Source organism: Bufo gargarizans, chromosome 2, assembly GCF_014858855.1.
Source record: "Bufo gargarizans isolate SCDJY-AF-19 chromosome 2, ASM1485885v1, whole genome shotgun sequence".
NCBI lineage: Eukaryota > Metazoa > Chordata > Amphibia > Anura > Bufonidae > Bufo > Bufo gargarizans.
The window spans coordinates 427,330,425-427,354,735 of NC_058081.1; the positions used below are offsets into that span (position 1 = coordinate 427,330,425).

Sequence of the window (24,311 nt, forward strand, 5' to 3'; positions counted from 1 at the left end):
CATATGGGGAGTTTCTGTAAACTACAGAATCAGGGTAATAAATATTACGTTTTGATTGGCTGTTAACCCTTGCTTTGTTACTGAAAAAAATCATTAAAATCGAAAATCTGCCAAAAAAGTGAAATTCTGAAATTTCCTCTACATTTTCCTTTAATTTTTGTGGAACACCAGAGAGACCACAACCAGAGAGAAAACTAGGATTTTAGGATGTTTTTTAAATCTTCTAGATATGACATGGAGATAACATGGAAAATTAAACAGAACATCACCAAAAATCAACATGTTTAACATAAAAACTAAATGAAACAATAGGTAAAATAATAATAATAATAAAGAATAAAAAAAATAAAAATTAAGATGACAATAAAATGATTGGTCTCATAGGTAAATGTAAATAATGTCCAGCATGTTAAGAAGGATTCCATTAGAAATTCAGTTTTATTATATGAAGTTAAAAACTCCAGCTATTAGTGTTGAGAGAAGCGAGCTTCAGATGCTTTATCCGAAGTCGTTTCGTTAAAAACTTTGGAATAATACTGTATCAGTCTCTGTACAGTATTGGAATGTATGGGCTCCGATGAGGCGAAGTAAGTTATTTGCAAAGTTGCACGCGACTTCGTTGAATAACTTCAGTAGTTGATTTTTAAAGTGGAAAACCTCTTTAAAACTTCAAACCAAACTCGGCTTTAGTTACAACTAGTACTTCAGAAACTAAGTCGAGTTCAGTTTCAAGTGGTTTTCCACTTTAAAAATCAACTACCGAAGTTATTCAACGAAGTCACACACGACTTTGTGAATAACTAACTTCGGCTCATCGGAACCCATACATTCTAATACTGTACGGAGACGGATCTCGATACAGTATTATTCTGATGCTTTGAACGAAGCGGCTTCGGATGAAGAATCCGAAGCTCGCTTCACTCAACACTAGTGAAGATTATATCGTGACTCAAGCTGGAGTACTTAACTTTGGATAATGAAGACTGAGGCTCTGATTTATTAAGGCTGGAGTGTGCTAGGCCGACCATGATAGGGCCTGTGCTGCCTGAGGAGGCATGTCATTTATGAAGATGCACAGGCTACTCCTGGTTCCCCTGACTCACTGTTCAGCTGAATGAAATAAACAACAGCTTAGAGCTGCCAATAAATAATGATGAATTAGCTGGGCTCATGGCCCCACCCTTATAATGCCATTATGCCGCCACACACCCCTTTTCCTAATCTTGTTAAGGGCGGTGTAAAATGCAGATTGCGACTAAAAAAGTTGCAAATGTTTTGACACACAAATACTCTTTTCTATGCCAGAAACAGGGTAAGGGGAATGATACATTTTTGACGTGCTAGTCCTTATTCACATTGGACTTTGGTCAATTTTCTCCAGGCCTTTCTTGATCCAAGAACACCACTCTCCCGTGAATTATAATTGTGACTCAAGCCCTTGCTGTATTCTTGATATGGCCTAGTGACCAAATGGCAGTATGGCATGATATGTTTTAGGATGTTTGAACTAATAGCAGAGCAGATCCACATGGCATGCTCTTTTTTACAGATCACATTATTTTTTATAATAGGCTATGCCCCTATTGAGTGACATAGTGCGACCCCTCAAGGTGGGTTTGGAGGTGTTGGGAGGCTTCTATGGTGAGAAAACTATTTTCATCCTTCCTAGCAGTCTGGAAAGTATCCCATTCTGCGGGAGCTGCCCAGACATTCTATAAGTTGGCATGTCTTAAAGACCATGCCACAAAGCCATCTAAAGCCAATACTGACACAGTGAATGCCGCTCACAGTCCTGGAAAACATGACTAGGAATTGCAGATCAAAGAACCAGTGGCCACTTAGGCATCACAGAATCCAGGTAGATTTACAACAGCTCAGGAGAATCAGCATAACTTGGCATTTACGCACTACATGATCCTATCTGAAAGCATGTTCTCTCATGTCCTCTTCATGTGCTCCTTCACACAGTAGTGGGACCCTATGCCAGTTCTTTCTGCTGCTATGCTCCATCCCCACTATCTTCCAGCTTTTTTTTTTCACACCCGCTGATCAGCTGTTTTAAGGGGCTGCAGTGCTTGGACGAGCATTGAGTCCACTTCATTGTATATCAAGCATAGCCCCATTCCATTTTGTAGCAGCAGTGCTTGGTATTGCAACTCAATCCTATTCATATAGGATTTATGAGGATAGCGCGTAAATATTTGCATCCCAGACAACCCCTTTACATCATATCATTTGGTTGCCTACAGCCACCATCAGGGGAGCTAACTGCATATGATTTATACAGTTACCATTGAACTCAATATGTGTGCACTGAATTCAGCCCAGTGACCACTGCAGGCAAATGCCATAACTGTATTATGGGAAACAGGAGAAGCAGTTCAGGGCCCCCTAACCACAGACCCATGCTCTGCCTGTATATGCTATGCAACCAAAATGAAGAAGGGAAAATAAAAAGTGTAAAGAGAAAAACTGTACGAATGATAAATACCTGCATGTTATCCGTTGCATCTCCCAGCATACCACCGAAAGTGATAGCATTTGTTACAGTTGCCAAATAGATAAACAAAATTGATGCTAGGCATTGAAGATTGAAGGCATCATAATAATCACTCCAATACCAAGGAGCCTTTCTTCTCACATCTTTTACGAGTCCACCAAAAAACCTGAATGACAAAATAAGCATTGTTGTCACAGTAGCAGAAATTTTCCACACCAATAAACATATCTTACATTTCCTTTACCACGCTGCTGCCTTAACATCTTCCACCTCCCTTTCATGCCTTCAAACCACTAGTAACCTCCTTAAAAAAATAAATAAAAAAAAACATGGCTTGTCATGTAGATTTGGTAGAAAATGTGGCATGCTCCAGGCTGTGGAGTTGTATAGGTCCGGTGTACTGCTATATAGTGTTTGTTCCAGTGTTCATGAGCCCTGAGGAACACAATTCTACTGTATTAGCTCATAGACACAATGACATTCAAAAAACATGAAACTGACAAGGGGGTACACTGAAGCAGATTTACTAAGGCTACATTCACACGACCGTATGTGTTTTGCAGTCCGCAAATTGTGCATCCGCAAAAAATAAAATAAAAAGAAAGACGTCTGTGTGGCATCCATTTTTTTGCGGATCTATTGTAACATAGGCCTATCCTTGTCCACAGTGCGCTTTCCGCAGTTTTTGCAGACCAATTGAAATGAATGGGTCCACATCCTATCCGCAAAATAAAAACGGAACGGACAAGGAAACAACATACGTTCGTGTTAATGTAGCCTAATCCTAATATTTGGATGGTGTAAACTTAGAATAGGTTGTCTAAGATGTGCAAAATATATCAAAGTGGCTCACAATTCTTGATACATTTGGTTATTCTTGGTAGAAGTTGACATTTTTGTCTACCGTCATACCACTTATACTGATTAGAAAATTTTGGGGACATTTTGGGAAACATTTCGCATTTAAGCCACACCTATTTTCTGCTTAATAGCAGAGCTTTTCATTTGAGCTATGTCCCTTTGACTAGTGAAGAGCAAAACATTTTTAAAACATATAATGTGATGCAAGGTACTGTATATATGCCAGTTTTTTTAATGAATGTCCATATTTTATGGCATTCCCTATGCTGTAAAACAGATCCATGCCCTTCGTTATCTGGGTCAGTAAAATTACAATGATACTACATTTATATAGTTTTTCTTGTGTTTTAATTAGAGATGAGCGAATCGAAAAATTCGACTCACACGGAATGCGAATTTCCTCGCGCTTCATAGTAACAAATTGCATTTTTCCTAAAATGGCTGCTGCACGTGTGAGGACATGGATAAATACGGTGTAAATATGGCAGCCATCTTAGATTCTGCCATTCACCAGTGTACTGTAGTGCAGGGAGAGAAGTGTCTGCAAGGGCTAGGGAACGTGATAGAAAAATCGTCATTGTGCTAAAAAAAGATTTACAAGTGCAGGGAAAGATTATTCAAGGTGTAGGGAAAGGATAGAGAGGAATCATTCCACAGCATTTATGTTGAACAGGGTTCAGTAGGAGAGGTTACATCCTGGGTAATAGGAACAATCCTATTACACCTTGCTGCACTGACTGGGGATACTAATTGCCATTATACACTCACCTAAATAATTATTACTAATACAGTGTTGGACCCCCTTATGCCTTCAGAACTGCCTTAATTCTACGTGGCATTGATTCAACAAGGTGCTGACAGCATTCTTTAGAAATGTTGGCCCATATTGATAGGATAGCATCTTGCAGTTGATGGAGATTTGAGGCATGCACATCCAGAGCACGAAGCTCCTGTTCCACCACATCCCAAAGATGCTCTATTGGGTTGAGATCTGGTGACTGTGGGGGCCATTTTAGTACAGTGAACTCATTGTCATGTTCAAGAAACCAATTTGAAATTATTCGAGCTTTGTGACATGGTGCATTATCCTGCTGGAAGTAGCCATCAGAGGATGGGTACATGATGGTCATGAAGGGATGGACATGGTCAGAAACGATGGCCAATTGGCACTAAGGGGCCTAAAGTGTGCCCAGAAAACATCCCCCACACCATTACACCACCACCACCCGCCTGCACAGTGGTAACAAGGCATGATGGATACATGTTCTCATTCTGTTTACGCCAAATTCGGACTCTACCATTTGAATATATGAACAGAAATCGAGACTCATCAGACCAGGCAACATTTTTCCAGTCTTCAACAGTCCAATTTTGGTGAGCTCATGCAAATTGTAGCCTCTTTTTCCTATTTGTAGTGGAGATGTAGTGGAGACCCCGGTGGGGTCTTCTGCTGTTGTAGCCCACCTTTCTTTCCCATTCTGACATTTAGTTTGGAGTTTAGGAGATTGTCTTGACCAGGGCCACAACCCTACATGCATTGAAGCAACTGCCATGTGATTGGTTGACTAGATAATCGCATTAATGAGAAATAGAACAGGTGTTCCTAATAATTCTTTAGGTGAGTGTACATCTCTGTAATTCCAGCAAAGCGTTCTTATTAAAAGTGCTGATTGAAACAGGCATTAACAGGGTTTATTACAAGGAAATATTTCTATGTCTTATTTGCCCTTGTGCGGTGCAATTATATGTTCTCAAGTATTTTTGGGCTTTTATTTGTGGGGAAAAAAGGGCATATTAGCCGTTGTGTGGTGAAGTGCTAAAATTACAGCCCTTTTTCTTGTATATTAATGGCAAAAGTAAAATATATTTGCCGCTCAGCAGTGCACTTATCTATTTTAAAGCCCCTTTTTGCGTCTATAAGTGGAAAAAGTTAAAATATCTTTGCCGCCTAGCGGTGCAGTTATTTGTTTTAACCCCTTAAGGACCCTGGAATTTTCTATATTTGCGTTTTCGTTTTTCACACCCGCCTTCCTATAGTCCTAATTTTTTTATTTTTCCATTGACATAGCCTTATGAGGACTTATTTTTCTTTAAAGTGATTTTTATAAATTTTCTAAATTTAATGTAAGGAATTTTACATATAAGGTTAATACAAACCATATTACAAATATGCATTTTTATATGATGTAAAGTAGTCAAACAATCAAATAAGAAATGTTACATATATGGGTGTTAGTGATTATATCACAAACATATGAGCAATCATTATTGTTATTAGTGCTAATGAATAAAGGAGAATCATGTAATTACTATGTTTGTATGCGTATGTTCATTGTTTAAGCTCAGAAATGTAACATATAAACTAATTAATAACAAGGGAAAATAAAGAGAATGTGACGAGGGTCTCCATTAGTTTGACGGCCCTCGTCTCCCGACCAGTCTCTGACACACAGAACCCTCTATTCTACTGTTTGGGGAAATGTGACAACCATGAGCTCCACATTAAGAGTATCTTATCGTTCCTGCCTGAGCTCCTTGCATAAATCTCTTCATTGACGTAGTTTTTAGATACAATGTTTATGATATCTTTAATATCCGGGACGTTTGCTGTCTTCCAGAGTTTCACTATCAAAGTCCTGTATGCAATAAGGGTATGGGTTATCGGGAATTGGGCTAATAAGTTCAATCTATCTATTCCTATATTTAGTAATGCTGATTCGGAAAGAACCACTATTGGTTATCCTACTATCATAAGGTCCAGCTAGAGAATTAAACCTTATGTATAACAGTTACTTAAATATTTTATTTTATTTCATATCTCAATACACATACTGAATGTCCATAGTAGGTACCAATACACGTATGGCTAGGTAAGTTTAGTCTTGAGTGGGGACAGTATCCCTGTATTGAACCCTAAGCTAAACCCTATGCCCAGGGACGGCCCCTGATGGTGGGGACTCCCTGTCCTCGAGCCTAACGCTAACAGCTCCTATATAACCCTCACTGTTAGGGAGCGCCTATATAGTAGGGGACCTACATGGACAGCAACACAAAACAGACAGAAAATAGGTGCGCCATGCATACGGCCCTAGTGATATAGGAATATCAGAAGGTGCACGCCGCACCGGACTAACTTGTTAAAAAACACCCTGTGATGTGGATGTTTATGGTCACTAAGATATATGGATCAAACCAATACACTTAGAACCCCAACGCGTTTCCCCCACGGTGTGGGATCATCAGGGGGCAAATGGATCCGATGCATGTAGCCGATGTATCACACTGAGAGAGTGGAGGCCCAAGTCATGAGGCCACTCTATTAGTGAATGTTTCACAACCTCAGTGTGATAATGTCTGTTACCACAGAGGCAGTAGTTTGAACTGGACCCTTAGAATTTACACAATAGTGTAATTAGGAAGGTTTGAAGGGAGCTTCGGGTATACTCTATCACTTAAACACGGTCATTAAATACACGGGTGTAGGTTTCTGTGAAGAGAAAGCAAAAAGCAAAAAAGAATGCTCAATATATGTATGGTTGTATAACGTATTGGGCCTTGACCCATCACCTGATAAATGTGTACCCACCACCGCGCTAATCACACAGTAATAATGGGTAACTCACTCAGTCCAGGTATTAAGATATCGCTCCTCAAGTGATATGCTAAATGTTAGCCAGGGCACAGATTGTTATATAGGACCAGCGTCCACGTATGACATAGAGCTGCAGAAATGAGACATATATATACAGATTTGTTTCAATGTCTCATTCAACCTAGGAGACCTACTATCATACTGACCAATGTGTTAAAGTTGTTTCTTAACTTAACTTTCTCAACTTAGGACAGTTCCAGAAAATATGTAGTAATGTCCCCCTCTGGCCACACCCTCTCCAGCACTCATCCGAACAAGTTTCATAATAGCAGTGTAGTTTTACAGGTGTATAATACCATCTTGTTGTCATCTTATATAATTGTTCCCTGTGGTTGGTGCATATAGTGGCCTTTTTAAATATGTATTGTGCTTTGTGCCAATTGATCAGAGTTAATGTCTTGTTTAGATCAATTTCCCATTTCTTGTCGTGCGGTAGCAAATCTGGGGTCGAGTTGCAGTTGGTGAGTTAATAAAGCGATTTAAAAAAAAATTCAGTAGAGATATTATGGTTTGGATTTAATAAATCAGACAAATGTTGGGGAAGACGTACCTCAGCTATAGGGTATTTTTTCAAGAGTTTCTCTAAGGAGTAATAAATAGGTCTGTCTTTTTTCGTAAGGTTAAATTATGTTACGAGAGAGTCAAAAGCTATCAATTTGTTGTTGATCACTATTTTGCTTAAAGATGCAATGCCTTTATTTGTCCAAGAGGCAATATTTTTGAGTCCATCAAAATATTTTAGAGAAGCAATATCCAGTTCATGTTCTACTGTATTTGAGTTGCTACAACTCAACAATGTCTGTGAGCACCAGGCTTCCATAGCTGTGCTTACTGTGGCCATACATGATCTAGGCATATGTGTGTCACGGCCATGGTTATGGTCGTGACTCCTGAACCGCTGGCGGTTGTCAGCGGTCTTTGGTTTGGTTGTCAATCACAGGTGAGGGCTGTGGTATTTGCCTCACCTGTGGTTGCCGCTGGCAACAGTATGTATGTGGCAGCATAGCAGTCTGAGCTGTGTCATGGCAGCTTGCTATGTTGTGCATGTGGTTGTGTGTGATGTGTGTATGTGTGCACTTGGTTTTATGTATTGTGTGCACTTCCCCTTTAAGTGGTGTTTTCCCTTCCCTGGTGGTGGAAGGGTTAACTCCCTTTCTGTGTGTGTGAGACACTGGGTGTGTCTGTGTGGGTGTGGCCACTTAGGCCTATAAAGCCTCTGTGTTTGGCATGTCTCAGTGGGTTGCTTCAGCCATGCTTAGCTGGAGCAGCCTCCTGTGCATTCCATCTGCCAGTGGGGGCCACCCTTGTGGTCATAAACAAACTGTGACTCTTAGGTTTATCTGTGAAGTTTATGTGATGTCCACTTGATGTTTTCCTTGTTATGCAATGCACCTATGGATCTGAGTTCCTGTGTGTTTGTGTGTGTGCTGTGTCCATTTGTGTTTGGGTGTGGACACTTGCTGTCTTGCACAGGATCCAGTCTGAGTGTCTGTGGCAGGTAGGTGTGGAAGTGCTTTTCAGCCTCCTGCCATATCCATAGGCTGTTTATGGTCCTTTCACTGCAGCTTGGCCAGTGAGACTCCTGGTTCTTCGTGTCCAGAAGGAACAGGTCGTCTTACCCTGCTCCTTGTTCCAGGGCAATCCTGAGGGCTAGTAGGGACCCCAAGGTATCTGGTGTATGAGTCCTCCCACCTTCAGGGTTGACTCATATGGGTAGGAGTCAGGGTCAGTTTAGGGACGCGATAGGAGATGACCTGCTCCCTAATACTGTCGTCCTGGTCAAGCAGCGCGTAACATCTTCTGGCATGGTACGGCTGAGGGTTTTCCCCATCCTCAGCTGTGACAATGTGTATATTTTGTTGAATTCAGAATTAATTGTGACCAATCAGTTATTTGTAGGGTGGCAGACTCAATTTGGGCCCATAGTTTTTGTGGGGAACTATTCTGCATCCAGCTCAAGGATTGTTTTAAGAGGTTGGCCTTGTAGTAAGCAATGATATTTGAAAGCGCTATGCCTCCATTTTGTGCTTTTTGGTGAGAATTTGTATAGAAACTCTAGGTTTTCATTTGCTCCAAATAAATTTTGTGGCCTGGGATTGAAATTTTTTCAATATATTGAGGGGTATGTGTATTGGTAAAGCTCTAAAGTAATATAATATTTTTGGGAGAAGTAACATCTTGTATAAGGTTAGTCGGCCAAATCAACTCCATTCTTGGGCTGTTAGGATATCAATTTCTAGCTGTAATTTGTCCAATAGTTTTGGGAAGTTTTTACTAATCATGGTAAGCCTGTCTGCGGCGATTTCTACACCTAAATATGCTATGGAATTAGGATTCCAGATATATTTAAAGCTATTTTGTAAGTTTAGTTTGGTCCCATTATGAGGGCTTATTTTTTGCGGGACAAGTTGTACTTTCTAATAGCACCATTTACGGTTGCATACCATGTAGTAGGAAGCGGGGAAAAATTCCAAATGGGGTAGAATTGGGAAAAAATGCAATACTGCTAAATATTTTTATAAAAATTTTTTTACACTGTACACAATGCGGTGAAATTGACCTGTTCGTTTCATTCTCCAGGTCAGTACGGTTACAAAAATACCACACTTGTATAATTTTTCTTGTGTTTTAATACTGAAAAAAACATTTAAACCTTTGAGGGGAAAAATAAAATTTGTATAACCATATTCTGACCCCTATAACTTTTTTGTAGTTATTAGTGTGGATCGAGCATGCTCAGCCGAACACCAGTTCGGCTCGAGCATCTCGATGCTCTGCATATTGGCTAAGCAGCCAATAAACGTGCAGGTGAGTACTGTTTTTCACTGTAATGCCGTAGCCATGTTGGTTACTGGTATTACAGTGATTGGCTGGCCGAAACGCATCATCAAGTCCTGTTATATAGCACCTGATGAAACGTATTCGGCTCAGTGTTAGTCAGGGAGAGCTGTGCTGAGGAACGGAAAGATAGTGTAGGGAGTAATTTATTTATTTTTGTAAGTTAAAAGACTTGTCAGAGACCCAAAAGTCCTTTTAAGGACTATTGTTGTGTGTGGCAGCAGCAATATATATTTTTAGTGCAACCTATGCTAAATTGCTAAAATTTTACAGACCCAAAAGTCATTTTAAGGACGATTATTGTGTGTGGCAGCAGCAATATATATTTTTAGCGCAATCTGCATTAAATTGCTAAAACTTTACAGATCCAAAAGTCCTTTTAAGGACTATTGTGTGTGGCAGCAATATCTATTTTTAACGCATCCTGCGCTAAATAGCAGTGCAATAGTTAGGCCGCTGCAGACAGCAACATTATCTGAGATATTTCTCCTTTGTAACGTGTGCGCATCCCAAAAATATCTGTAAGATCCAGTGTTCTTTTTCTGTAGACGGTGTCCGCTGTGGACAGTGACATTACCTGGGGTATATCTCCTGTGTAACATTTCTACATCCCAAATACCTGTGACATTCCCTGTAATTTTATATTAGCCGCTGCTGACATCAGCGTCATTATCTGCGGTATTTTTCCTGTGTAACGTTTCCACATCCCAAATACCTTTAAAAAAAATATGTGCATACACTTACAAATCCTATGCTACTGTGTGACATACATTCAAGCATATATAACCTTTAATATGAAGATGAGCAGTAAGGGACAGGGAAGTGGCGCAGAGGTCGTGGCTCTGTGTGTGGCAGGCGCAGCACTATGACGTGCATTTTGCTCTGTGGCATTAGAAGAATTTTGATATCTCTGACTTTTAGTCTAACCAGACTGTCTATTACTCTGTAATTCCTCTAGCACCATTCTGAGGAAACAGTAGGTTTAAAGAGCACATCAAATGCTTGAAATAACTTCTTAATTAACTTGAACTTTTCTTCATATATATAACACTGCGGCCTCCTCAGCAGATAGTCCATGTACAAAACACGTGTTGAAAAGGTATCACGAAATGGTATGTAGTTAGCAGTAACTATTTGCAGATTGGTTAAGTATGATCTGGTATGGTTGTATGCAATTTGGATTGCAATATGTTTGTATGTTATTTGCAGTAGTTCACAGTTTGCAACTGTAGCATGCAATTTGTATTTGTACTTTGCAATTGGTGGAACTGTAAGTAAACACACATATAACTGGTTCAATATACAGTTCCAATCACAATACTAACACTAGGAACAGGTAAATAAATACCTATTTTGGCCTATCCTGCTTCCATAAAAACACAGCTCTCCGTGGAATGAATGTCTCTTCAGCTCCTGTCTCTGGTGAAAAATGATTCTAGCAGCTCCTGCTAGGGGAATTCCTAGACAGACTGTGTGTGAGGCTGGCTGTGATTGGTGAAAACTATTGCTGTGTCAGAAGCTGGCTGTAATTGGTCTAGACTTCTTCCCAGCAACAGCAGATTAACACTATGCTTTCTATTGTTTCTGCTGTGTCACTGAGCTTACCTTACACTATGAATAAATCTTAAAGGCATATTATCTTTTCTGTGTACACAAAATATAACAGTTATATGACATCCAAAACATGATGTCACAGCAAATAACTCTGCCTTTGTCTTTAACACATAAACATAGGAACTGTATTTCGGTTATTGGCAGGTCTTGCTATATACACATATAAGCTATATTAGCAACCTAGGACAGGTCTTAGCTGGCCGCGTTGAAACTGTGCCTGCTGAATGTGCCATTCCTGGGAAGGTCTACTTAACCACTGACACATGGACAAGTGCTTTCTGCCAGGGACGCTACATTTCCCTGATGGCACACTAGGTGAACGTTGTGGAGGCCGGAAGTGATTCATACCCTGGGATGGCACAGGCGCTACTGACACCAAATATTGCAGTCCCTAATTCCATCAGGGTTTCTGCCACCACCTACGTTAGTGGCTCCAACCTGCAATTCTCCTCCTCTGCCTCCACTTCCACCTCAGAATTATCCTCTTGCAGCACCAATCAGCCATCAGTCAGTAGCTGGAAGCAGTGTAGCATTGCAGTGGGGAAGCGTCAACAGGCCGTGCTTAAGCTGATCTGCTTAGGTGACAAACAGCACACCGCCGCAGAGCTATGGCAGGGGATAAGAGATCAGACTGAGCTGTGGCTCTCGCCACTCAACCTAGAACCAAGCATGGCTGTGTCTGATAATGGCCGTAACTTGGTGGTGGCTTTTTCAGAGCTTGGGAAGCTCACACACATCCCATGCCTAGCCCACGTGTTCAACTTAGTGGTTGAGCGGTTTCTGAAAACTAATTTGCCTGAGCTACTGGTGAAGGTGCGCCGAGTGTGTGCCCATTTCTGCAAGTCATTGACAGCTTACGCCGGTGTGTCAATGCTGCGGCAGAGCTTACAATTGGCAGCTCACCGACTGTTGTGTGACATGAGCACACACTGGAACTCAAAGTTCTAAATGTTGGCCAGGCTTTGTGAGCAGTAGAGGGCAGTAGCATAACAGCTGCAACATGGTCGTCGTTTTCCAGTCAGCTTCCACTCTTCACAAGCGAGGAGTGGGCATGGATGTCTGACCTCTGTGAGGTTTTAAGAAACTTTGAGGAATCAACACAGATGGTGAGCGGCGATAACGCTATTCAGTGCTCCAGACTGAAAAAAATATCAAGGACCCATTGGCTCCTAACCTGAAGGAGCCAAACCTGAAGGAGCCAAATGAAATTTTTAGTCGTAAAATTTAAAATGCATTAAAATGCATATAATTATGGTATAATAATAAAAAAAATAAAAAAATGACATGTCTTACCTTGTGTAGTTGCCCATTTGTCTCTCCTTTTGATTCATGCTTCTAACCCTATCAATCTTGAGGCTCTTAAGGAGTTGTGCACTCATTTCTATGACCTCTCAGACTAGCCAGATTCACGTTGCTGATCATGCTTCCTTGATCCCTAGGTGTTGGGCCTTGGCTCATTCACTTCTGGACCTCCACTGCTTGTCTTGGGTTTCTCCATGAAATATTTTATCTTGATGCCGCTGCAGCCAATCACTGGCCACAGTGGAGATCTGCTCCCCTTGCAACACATAACCATTTAACATAATGCAAGGGAAGCAAGGTCAGTTATTGGCTGTAACAGCATCAAACAAGACGTTTTCATGAAGGGACTCAAGACAAGTAACGGAGGCTCTGGAGCAAACAAGCCAGGACCCAGCACTGGGTATCAGGTAAGTATGATCACCAACAAAGGTCCTGCCAGTTTCAGAAATTAGTGTATACAAACCCTTTAAGGAGTACATTTTTTTAAGGGGGTTTCAAACCAATATTCTTCTATATGTGACACATAATGGGTTAAAATAAACTATTCCCACTGCACTCCTTAAAAGGCCAATCACTTAAGAGAGGCGCCACTGCAACCAGTGACCAAATCAGTGGGCGCTGGGGTACAACCCCTCTTACCCTCACCAGGAGTACAGCACCAAGCTACACTGACACATTGTAACAAACCCACAACTCTGTCACCAGGATGGGTTTTCAGCCTCTGTACATACGCGTTTATTCACTGTGTGTTACTACATCACTATTTTCAAACTCTCTGCTTGCAGTCAGCCACTGGGACACTGAAAACTATCTCAACCTTCTACTTATTACAGCTGAGGTTCCGTTATAATGCATCAGTGTAGATAAAGCCTGGCATTTACAACTGGATTGCAGGTTTTGGATGTAAGCATGAGCGTCCGCATTCACTGACAGCAAGCAGATATCTTCAATTTGATGCAGAATGGCAAGAGGACAGGGAGGGAGTTCCATTTTGAAGATAAAGGTTTGTCTGGACTGGTCAGCATCAATATACACTATGTAGGCCACTACAAGCTACGTCCCTTCACAAAAACATGTAACTTTATTTGCAAAGTTGTCACACAGCAAACACTCACCCAGCACATAACATGGCCAGTTCCCTTCTCAGGATCTATGTACACGGCAGCTGAGACAACACACAGGCGACGCTTGTTCAGCCCATCACACTCACAAACCAATCAGCAAGCAGGACATAGGAGGAGACTCACAACCGTCCAATAGAAATGAGCGTTGTTCGTGCAGTAGCGAATACACGTGAAGGGGCGGTGACTGCGTGAGCGATGGCCGGGAAAATTACTAGCCAATCAGGGTGAGCTGAAAGACTCTACTCCAAACTTGCCAGACTGCTGGCTGGAGGCGGGAGCACAAGATGCAGGAACCCATGCCACGCCCACCCTTTATGCCGAGTAGTGTGAGGGGCAGATCTTCACCCAGAAGACGTCTGCAGCGTGTGTCTGCTGGATGAAATTTCTTAAAGAGGCAGATCAGCGGAGGTCTAGGTGCAAATGGCGACAAGAGTACAAAGTCTTTTCACCATTTTGCTATTCTAAGTTGCATTGGCGACCATTTTGGTCGCCATCTGAAGCGCTGTGCATTGTGGGTGGTGCACTGCATTGTGGGAGTGCAAAGCATCCTAGGAAAGAGAAGTCTCCAGGACCCTTTAGCAGAGCTGTCCTTTGCATATCTCCTTCTCAAACTCCATCATCCTTGCAAAAGCATATCTAGTGAGAGATCTACAGGTCCTTCTAAAAAAAATTAGCATATTGTGATAAAGTTCATTATTTTCTGTAATGTACTGATAAACATTAGACTTTCATATATTTTAGATTCATTACACACAACTGAAGTAGTTCAAGCCTTTTATTGTTTTAATATTGATGATTTTGGCATGCAGCTCATGAAAACCCCAAATTCCTATCTAAAAAAATTAGCATATTTAATCGAACCAATAAAAGAAAAGTGTTTTTAATACAAAAAAAGTCAACCTTCAAATAATTATGTTCAGTTATGCACTCAATACTTGGTCGGGAATCCTTTTGCAGAAATGACTGCTTCAATGTGGCGTGGCATGGAGGCAATCAGCCTGTGGCACTGCTGAGGTGTTATGGAGGCCCAGGATCCTTCGATAGCGGCCTTAAGCTCATCCAGAGTGTTGGGTCTTGCGTCTCTCAACTTTCTCTTCCCAATATCCCACAGATTCTCTATGGGGTTCAGGTCAGGAGAGTTGGCAGGCCAATTGAGCACAGTAATACCATGGTCAGTAAACCATTTACCAGTGGTTTTGGCACTGTGAGCAGGTGCCAGGTCGTGCTGAAAAATGAAATCTTCATCTCCATACAGCTTTTCAGCAGATGGAAGCATGAAGTGCTCCAAAATCTCCTGATAGCTAGCTGCATTGACCCTGCCCTTGATAAAACACAGTGGACCAACACCAGCAGCTGACATGGCACCCCAGACCATCACTGACTGTGGGTACTTGACACTGGACTTCAGGCATTTTGGCATTTCCCTCTCCCCAGTCTTCCTCCAGACTCTGGCACCTTGATTTCCGAATGACATGCAAAATTTGCTTTCATCCGAAAAAAGTACTTTGGACCACTGAGCAACAGTCCAGTGCTGCTTCTCTGTAGCCCAGGTCAGGCAATTCTGCCGCTGTTTCTGGTTCAAAAGTGGCTTGACCTGGGGAATGCGGCACCTGTAGACCATTTCCTGCACACGCCTGTACACGGTGGCTCTGGATGTTTCTACTCCAGACTCAGTCCACTGCTTCCGCAGGTCCCCCAAGGTCTGGAATCGGTCCTTCTCCACAATCTTCCTCAGGGTCCGGTCACCTCTTCTCGTTGTGCAGCGTTTTCTGCCACACTTTTTCCTTCCCACAGACTTCCCACTGAGGTGCCTTGATACAGCACTCTGGGAACAGCCTATTCGTTCAGAAATTTCTTTCTGTGTTTTACCCTCTTGCTTGAGGGTGTCAATGATGGCCTTCTGGACAGCAGTCAGGTCGGCAGTCTTACCCATGATTGCGGTTTTGAGTAATGAACCAGGCTGGGAGTTTTTAAAAGCCTCAGGAATCTTTTGCAGGTGTTTAGAGTTAATTAGTTGATTCAGATGATTAGGTTAATAGCTCGTTTAGAGAACCTTTTCATGATATGCTAATTTTCTGAGATAGGAATTTGGGGTTTTCACGAGCTGTATGCCAAAATCATCAATATTAAAACAATACAAGGCTTGAACTACTTCAGTTGTGTGTAATGAATTTAAAATATATAAAAGTCTAATGTTTATCAGTACATTACAGAAAATAATGAACTTTATCACAATATGCAAAATTTTTTAGAAGGACCTGTATCTTTGTTTCAGGGACATATGTTATGCAGAGCTGTTCAGCTAGTTATAATTGTTACTCAGGGAGTTGTTACTACTTTTAGCTAGACATGTAATCTTATGTACAGGCAGCCATTTTACCATGTGCCAATGCAAATGTTATAGTAATGTACATGCTATCCATGCTTAATATTTATACATGCTATTTGTATTCTTGTAGTTTTGCCAAACAATCCTGTTTTGACAATCAACAATCCTGTTACCAATAAACAAGTTAGACTACAAAGAACAGTCCTTTTATTTGGACGACAGGAATGGTTTATGCTGATTCTCAGACTACACACTGTGTGAACGTGTATAAAGACAGAACATGCAGAAATTTATTTCACTAATATGGGTATTCTGCACATCATATCCCATACTATGAAAGAAACTACTCCCACTGGTTTATCATCTGTTGTAAAACTTACTTGGTTGTCTTTAGCAGTTCTTCACTGACATGAGAATGTCCGTGGGCTAACTTCTCTGTTTCATGGGGCTTTCCATTGCAGTGATTTTTTGATTTTCTTTGCAGTATTTCTTGCCTGTTAAAAGTGCAACACAACATATCTTAAAAAATATAGTCAATGTAAGTTAAATATATAGAGAGAGAAGAGCAAGCAGTAAAAAAAAAACTATTTGTAAAATGACTTTTTTATGTGTGTATAAATATATACAGGTCCTTCTCAAAAAATTAGCATATTGTGATAAAGTTCATTATTTTCTGTAATGTACTGATAAACATTAGACTTTCATATATTTTAGATTCATTACACACCAACTGAAGTAGTTCAAGCCTTTTATTGTTTTAATATTGATGATTTTGGCATACAGCTCATGAAAACCCAAATTTCCTATCTAAAAAAATTAGCATATCATGAAAAGGTTCTCTAAACGAGCTATTAACCTAATCATCTGAATCAACTAATTAACTCTAAACACGTGCAAAAGATTCCTGAGGCTTTTAAAAACTCCCAGCCTGGTTCATTACTCAAAACCGCAATCATGGGTAAGACTGCCGACCTGACTGCTGTCCAGAAGGCCATCATTGTCACCCTCAAGCAAGAGGGTAAGACACAAAAAGGAATTTCTGAACGAATAGGCTGTTCCCAGAGTGCTGTATTAAGGCACCTCAGTGGGAAGTCTGTGGGAAGGAAAAAGTGTGGCAGAAAACGCTGCACAACGAGAAGAGGTGACCGGACCCTGAGGAAGATTGTGGAGAAGGACCGATTCCCAGACCTTGGGGGACCTGCGGAAGCAGTGGACTGAGTCTGGAGTAGAAACATCCAGAGCCACCGTGTACAGGCGTGTGCAGGAAATGGGCTACAGGTGCCGCATTCCCCAGAAACAGCGGCAGAAGCGCCTGACCTGGGCTACAGAGAAGCAGCACTGGACTGTTGCTCAGTGGTCCAAAGTACTTTTTTCGGATGAAAGCAAATTTTGCATGTCATTCGGAAATCAAGGTGCCAGAGTCTGAAGGAAGACTGGGGAGAGGGAAATGCCAAAATGCCTGAAGTCCAGTGTCAAGTACCCACAGTCAGTGATGGTCTGGGGGTGCCATGTCAGCTGCTGGTGTTGGTCCACTGTGTTTTATCAAGGGCAGGGTCAATGCAGCTAGCTAACAGGAGATTTTGGAGCACTTCATGCTTCCATCTGCTGAAAAGCTTTATGGAGATGAAGATTTCATTTTTCAGCACGACCTGGCACCTGCTCACAGTGCCAAAACCACTGGTAAATGGTTTACTGACCATAGTATTACTGTGCTCAATTGGCCTGCCAACTCTCCTGACCTGAACCCCATAGAGAATCTGTGGGATATTGGGAAGAGAAAGTTGAGAGACGCAAGACCCAACACTCTGGATGAGCTTAAGGCCGCTATCGAAGCATCCTGGGCCTCCATAACACCTCAGCAGTGCCACAGGCTGATTGCCTCCATGCCACGCCGCATTGAAGCAGTCATTTCTGCAAAAGGATTCCCGACCAAGTATTGAGTGCATAACTGAACATAATTATTTGAAGGTTGACTTTTTTTGTATTAAAAACACTTTTCTTTTATTGGTCGGATGAAATATGCTAATTTTTTGAGATAGGAAATTTGGGTTTTCATGAGCTGTATGCCAAAATCATCAATATTAAAACAATAAAAGGCTTGAACTACTTCAGTTGGTGTGTAATGAATCTAAAATATATGAAAGTCTAATGTTTATCAGTACATTACAGAAAATAATGAACTTTATCACAATATGCTAATTTTTTTAGAAGGACCTGTATATATATTGTGGCAATGTGAACATTGAGGTGTTGTTTCCCCAGGTTCCAGTCCGGGACTTAGGGCAGGCTCATGTCCAGGGATCCTATTTAATCCTGCTACTGGATCTTGGGTGTGTCTCACTCTGGAGAGTGTGCAAACAGAGGCCTGGTGAGGCTCTGTCAGTGTGGTCTCAGCTAGGCAAGGCTGAGGGGCCACGAGGCTATGCAATAGCCTGGACTTTGGGGGACTCAGCGACACCCGGGAACAAGCATTGAAAGGTCAGAGTCGGGAGGACTGCTAGACCACCCTCCAAAGGTACTGCATTTGTTACAGCCTGAGGGCTGGTGGACTGTATGTCTGGGGTAAGCCGCACCTGGTTCCATGTGGGAACACTATCATATAGCCGAGTTAGGGATACAATGTTTATTATGTTTAGGTAGAGCCCAGACGGGCAGGCTTTTGTTTTATGCCATGTTGTGTATGAAGAGTGTAAAATAAATTGCACTGTTTGGACCTGAAACCCAGTGGTTATGAAGATCATTGTGAGAATGACCCCCGAATAAGAGTCGATCCCTTACAATATATATATAGATATATATATATATAGCAAACAAATAAAGTAGCAGCACACCACTAAATGCACTAAGACAGGTGAATGTGTGAACAGGGTCAAATACATGATGCCAATACTTGCTAATAAGCAGTTAAGAAGCTCTTAGCGCATATTATTGATCAAAAATATGTCGGGCCCACCTACCAGACGACAAGGTAGCTTCTTGGTGGTTTTAATCAGAGTATCAATGGAGCTGGACACTCCATGTTAGAGTAGGTCCCATCTGATAAGAAGCTACCTTGTCGTCTGGTAGGTGGGCCCGACATATTTTTGATCAATAATATGCGCTAAGAGCTTCTTCACTGCTTATTAGCAAGTATTGGCGTCATGTATTTGACCCTGTTCACACATTCACCTGTTCACTCAGTCTTAGTGCATTTAGTGGTGTGCTGCTACTTTATTTGTTTGCTGTATTATTGCTGGGTAGCTTGCACCTGCAATTTGTCTCTGGAGGTGCTGTTCCATTTTTTGGTTATTTATATATATATATATATACACTTACCTAAAGAATTATTAGGAACACCATACCAATACGGTGTTGGACCCCCTTTTGCCTTCAGAACTGCCTTAATTCTACGTGGCATTGATTCATCAAGGTGCTGATAGCATTCTTTAGAAATGTTGGCCCATATTGATAGGATAGCATCTTGCAGTTGATGGAGATTTGAGGCATGCACATCCAGGGCACGAAGCTCCTGTTCTATCACATCCCAAAGATGCTCTATTGGGTTGAGATCTGGTGATTGTGGGGGCCATTTTAGTACAGTGAACTCATTGTCATGTTCAAGATACCAATTTGAAATGATTCAAGCTTTGTGACATGGTGCATTATCCTGCTGGAAGTAGCGGAGGATGGGTACATGGTGGTCATGAAGGGATGGACATGGTCAGAAACAATGCTCAGGTAGCCCGTGGCATTTAAACGATGGCCAATTGGCACTAAGGGGCCTAAAGTGTGCCCAGAAAACATCCCCCACACCATTACACCACCAGCATGCACAGTGGTAACAAGGCATGATGGATACATGTTCTCATTCTGTTTATGCCAAATTCGGACTCTACCATTTGAATGTCTCAACAGAAATCGAGACTCATGAGACCAGGCAACATTTTGGTGAGCTCGTGCAAATTGTAGCCTCTTTTTCCTATTTGTAGTGGAGATGAGTGGTACCCAGTGGGGTCTTCTGCTGTTGTAGCCCAGCTTTCTTTCCCATTCTGACATTCAGTTTGGAGTTCAGGAGATTGTCTTGACCAGGACCACAACCCTACATGCATTAAAGCAACTGCCATGTGATTGGTTGACTAGATAATCTCATTAATGAGAAATAGAACAAGTGTTCCTAATAATTCTTTAGGTGAGTGTATATATACAGTACAGACCAAAAGTTTGGACACACCTTCTCATTCAAAGAGTTTTCTTTATTTTCATGACTATGAAAATTGTAGATTCACACTGAAGGCATCAAAACTATGAATTAACACATGTGGAATTATATACATAACAAAAAAGTGTGAAACAACTGAAAATATGTCATATTCTAGGTTCTTCAAAGTTGCCACCTTTTGCTTTGATTACTGCTTTGCACACTCTTGGCATTCTCTTGATGAGCTTCAAGAGGTAGTCACCTGAAATGGTCTTCCAACAGACTTGAAGGAGTTCCCAGAGATGCTTAGCACTTGTTGGCCCTTTTGCCTTCACTCTGTGGTCCAGCTCACCCCAAACCATCTCGATTGGGTTCAGGTCCGGTGACTGTAAAGGCCAGGTCATCTGGCGCAGCACCCCATCACTCTCCTTCATGGTCAAATAGCTCTTACACAGACTGGAGGTGTGTTTGGGGTCATTGTCCTGTTGAAAAATAAATGACAGTCCAACTAAACGCAAACCGGATGGAATAGCATGCCGTTGCAAGATGCTGTGGTAGCCATGCTGGTTCAGTATGCATTCAATTTTGAATAAATCCCCAACAGTGTCACCAGCAAAGCACCCCCACACAATCACACCTCCTCTTCCATGCTTCACAGTGGGAACTAGGCATGTAGAGTCCATCCGTTCACCTTTTCTGCGTCGCACAAAGACACGGTGGTTGGAACCAAAGATCTCAAATTTGGACTCATCAGACCAAAGCACAGATTTCCACTGGTCTAATGTCCATTCCTTGTGTTCTCTTCTGCTTGTTGCCTGTCCTTAGCAGTGGTTTCCTAGCAGATATTCTACCATGAAGGCCTGATTTACACAGTCTCCTCTTAACAGTTGTTCTAGAGATGTGTCTGCTGCTAGAACTCTGTGTGGCATTGACCTGGTCTCTAATCTGATCTGCTGTTAACCTGCGATTTCTCAGGCTGGTGACTCGGATGAACTTATCCTCCACAGCAGAGGTGACTCTTGGTCTTCCTTTCCTGGGGTGGTCCACATGTGAGCCAGTTTCTTTGTAGTGCTTGATGGTTTTTGTGACTGCACTTTCAAAGTTTTCCCAATTTTTTGGACTGACTGACCTTCATTTCTTAAAGTAATGATGGCCACTCGTTTTTCTTTTCTTAGCTGCTTTTTTCTTGCCATAATACAAATTCTAACAGTCTATTCAGTAGGACTATCAGCTGTGTATCCATCTTACTTCTCCACAACGCAACTGATGGTCCCAACCCCATTTATAAGGCAAGAAATCCCACTTAATAAACCTGACAGGGCACACCTGTGAAGTGAAAACCATTTCAGATGACTACCTCTTGAAGCTCATCAAGAGAATGCCAAGAGTGTGCAAAGCAGTAATCAAAGCAAAAGGTGGTTACTTTGAAGAACCTAGAATATGACATATTTTCAGTTGTTTCACACTTTTTTGCTATGTATATAATTCCACCTGTGTTAATTCATAGTTTTGATGCCTTCAGTGTGAATCTACAATTTTCATAGTCATGAAAATAAAGAAAACTCTTTGAATGAGAAGGTGTGTCCAAACTTTTGGTCTGTACTGTATATTGTGACACAGCAAGGGGTTTTGTCTGGGAAGGCAGGTATTTTCCTCCCAACATGTGCGGCTGGGCTGGTTTCCAGCCGGGTGAGGTCAAATACCACATCGGAGTTTAAGTGCTGGTCCAGGTTTTGGCAGCAACTGGCTGTCCTTCAATAGGCAGCTGGGCTCAGCAGCTGAGTCTCTGTTTTGGGGATCTGAGGCTTTGAGCCATGCTGGAGAGCTGAGAGCCGCACGCTGGGGAAACAGGCCCCTTAAAGCCTGCTGTGGACCGCTGTAGATAGAACTGCCAACAAGGTGATTTTTTTGTTCTGTGGACTTTCCATTGTGTGAACTAACACCAAGACTGCAAAGTGTCGTTTTGTTTTTGCCTTATGTGTGAATAAACACTGAAGTTTTGCTTTACAAACTGGTTTTGCCTCTGTACTGCGTACGCTTACCCTGCCTACCAGAGCGAATCCACTCAATTTGTGGAGGATGTGCGCAGTGCAGTGAGGCTGGTGTGAAGGCTGAAATATTTTAGCTTTTTCCGGGCTCAGTTGTATGTCTTACATCAAACCAGCGAGGTTACAGCCCGTGTCCCTCGACAAAGTGGAAGCGGTCGTAAAAGCCTTCGTGGAATAAAACCTGCAGCAGTGGGAGGCTAATAAGCAGCAGCAAGAAACAAACCAGCTGCTGTTACAACATGTGATGGCTTTACAGGCAACAGGAGCATCTCAGAGCCTCTACGATGCCCAGAAACCGTTCGTGCTGCGATCCCCAAGATGACCCGCTTGGATGACGTCAAAACCTATCTGGCGGTGTTCAAAAAGGTGGTCGTGAGGGAGAAGCTTTTCAGAGCTCAATGGGCTGAGGTCATCGCTCAATTACTGGCATTCGAACCCCAGCAGGTGTATTTCGACTTACCGGACGATCAAGCGACCGATTACACGACAGTAAAGGGTGAGATTCTGGCAAAACTGGGGTTGAATGTGTTGGTCCGGGCCCAGCGGGTGCATCAGTGAAGGCTTAACCTGGCTGAACCCACGAGACCTCAGTATTATGATATATTACATCCGTTGCAAAAATGGCTGCAGCCTGACGTGCCGAGTTTCACTGCTATGCTGGACTGTTTGTTGGCTGATGTATTCTGGAGGGATTTGCCATACCCTCTCCAGCACTGGATCGGCTAGGTGTCTCCTGGTAATGCCCTTGAGATGGTGGACCTGATGGAACGCTATGAGGCGACCAGGAATCTACAGGGGTAACCCTAGCAGAGTGGCCCGGCTCAAGGGAGAGACCAGAACCCTGGGAACCTGAGGACTGAAGGGCCAGCGGTAGGGGTGACCGCCACTTTGGTGGAAGAGTGGGAGACAACCCTGCTAAGTGTGATGGTGGGAGACATGGAGGACTTGCTGCCGTGTCCTGAATTGGCCCACCTTAATGTCTTAGGAGATAATTTTGGTACCTCCCAAAGTCGGGACCTAAACCTATCCCGCGAAAAAATGTGTTAATAATAGATGGTGAACCACAACAACCTAGGGGCAGATTCAGTGTTTCCCCGTTTTGTGGTTCATCAGGATATGTTGCATCAGGTAAACCAACTACGGGGTGAGCCTATTGAACAGTTGGTGGTCCCCAAGGCTTATCACAAGCTTGTGTTAGATCTAGCCCACCAACACATTCTCGGGGGCCATCTGGGGCTGCAGAAAACTCAGGATCAGATTCTACAGTGGTTTTACTGGACCAGCATATTCAGAGAGGCGGAAGAGTTTTGTAAATCTTGCCCGACCTGCCAGATAACTAGCCCCCAGCCACAATTCCGTAGTCCCCTAGTACCTCTCCTGATTATCTAGGTACTGTTTGACAGAATAGCTATGGATCTCATAGGCCCAGTACCGAAGTCAACCAGAGGGCATCAACACATCTTAGTCATTCTAGACAACGCCACAAGGTACCCAGAGGTGGTGCCACTGCGACATTCCTCGGCCAAACTCATAGCTAAAGAGTTAATGGAGATATTTCCCCAAGTAGTTCTACCTAAGGAGGTTCTGACCGACCAAGGGACCCCTTTTATGTCAAAGGTGATGAGGGAACTCTTTCAATTGCTGCACATAAAACAACTATGGACGTCCGTTTACCATCCGCAAACGGACAGTCTGGTAGTACGGTTTAACCAAACATTAAAAGATATGTTGAAAAAGGTAGTGTCTAAAGATGGGAAGGACTGGGACCTCCTTCTGCCCTATCTCATGTTCGCAGCGCGAGAGGTACCCCAGGCCTCTACTGAGTTCTCACTCTTCGAACTGCTATATGGCAGACACCCTCACCGT

General features: G+C 42.4%; 1 protein-coding gene across 1 annotated transcript in view; it reads right to left on the reverse strand.

Moving 5' to 3' along the window:
• Positions 1–24,311, reverse strand: part of SLC4A9 (solute carrier family 4 member 9) — a 194,841-nt gene that overhangs the window by 113,583 nt on the left and 56,947 nt on the right. Inside the window, exons 8-9 of the mRNA XM_044280915.1 lie at positions 16,601–16,714; positions 2,492–2,666 (exon numbers count right to left, since the gene is read on the reverse strand). Coding sequence (XP_044136850.1) covers positions 2,492–2,666; positions 16,601–16,714 — 289 coding nt within the window. The remainder of the gene's footprint in view (positions 1–2,491; positions 2,667–16,600; positions 16,715–24,311) is intronic.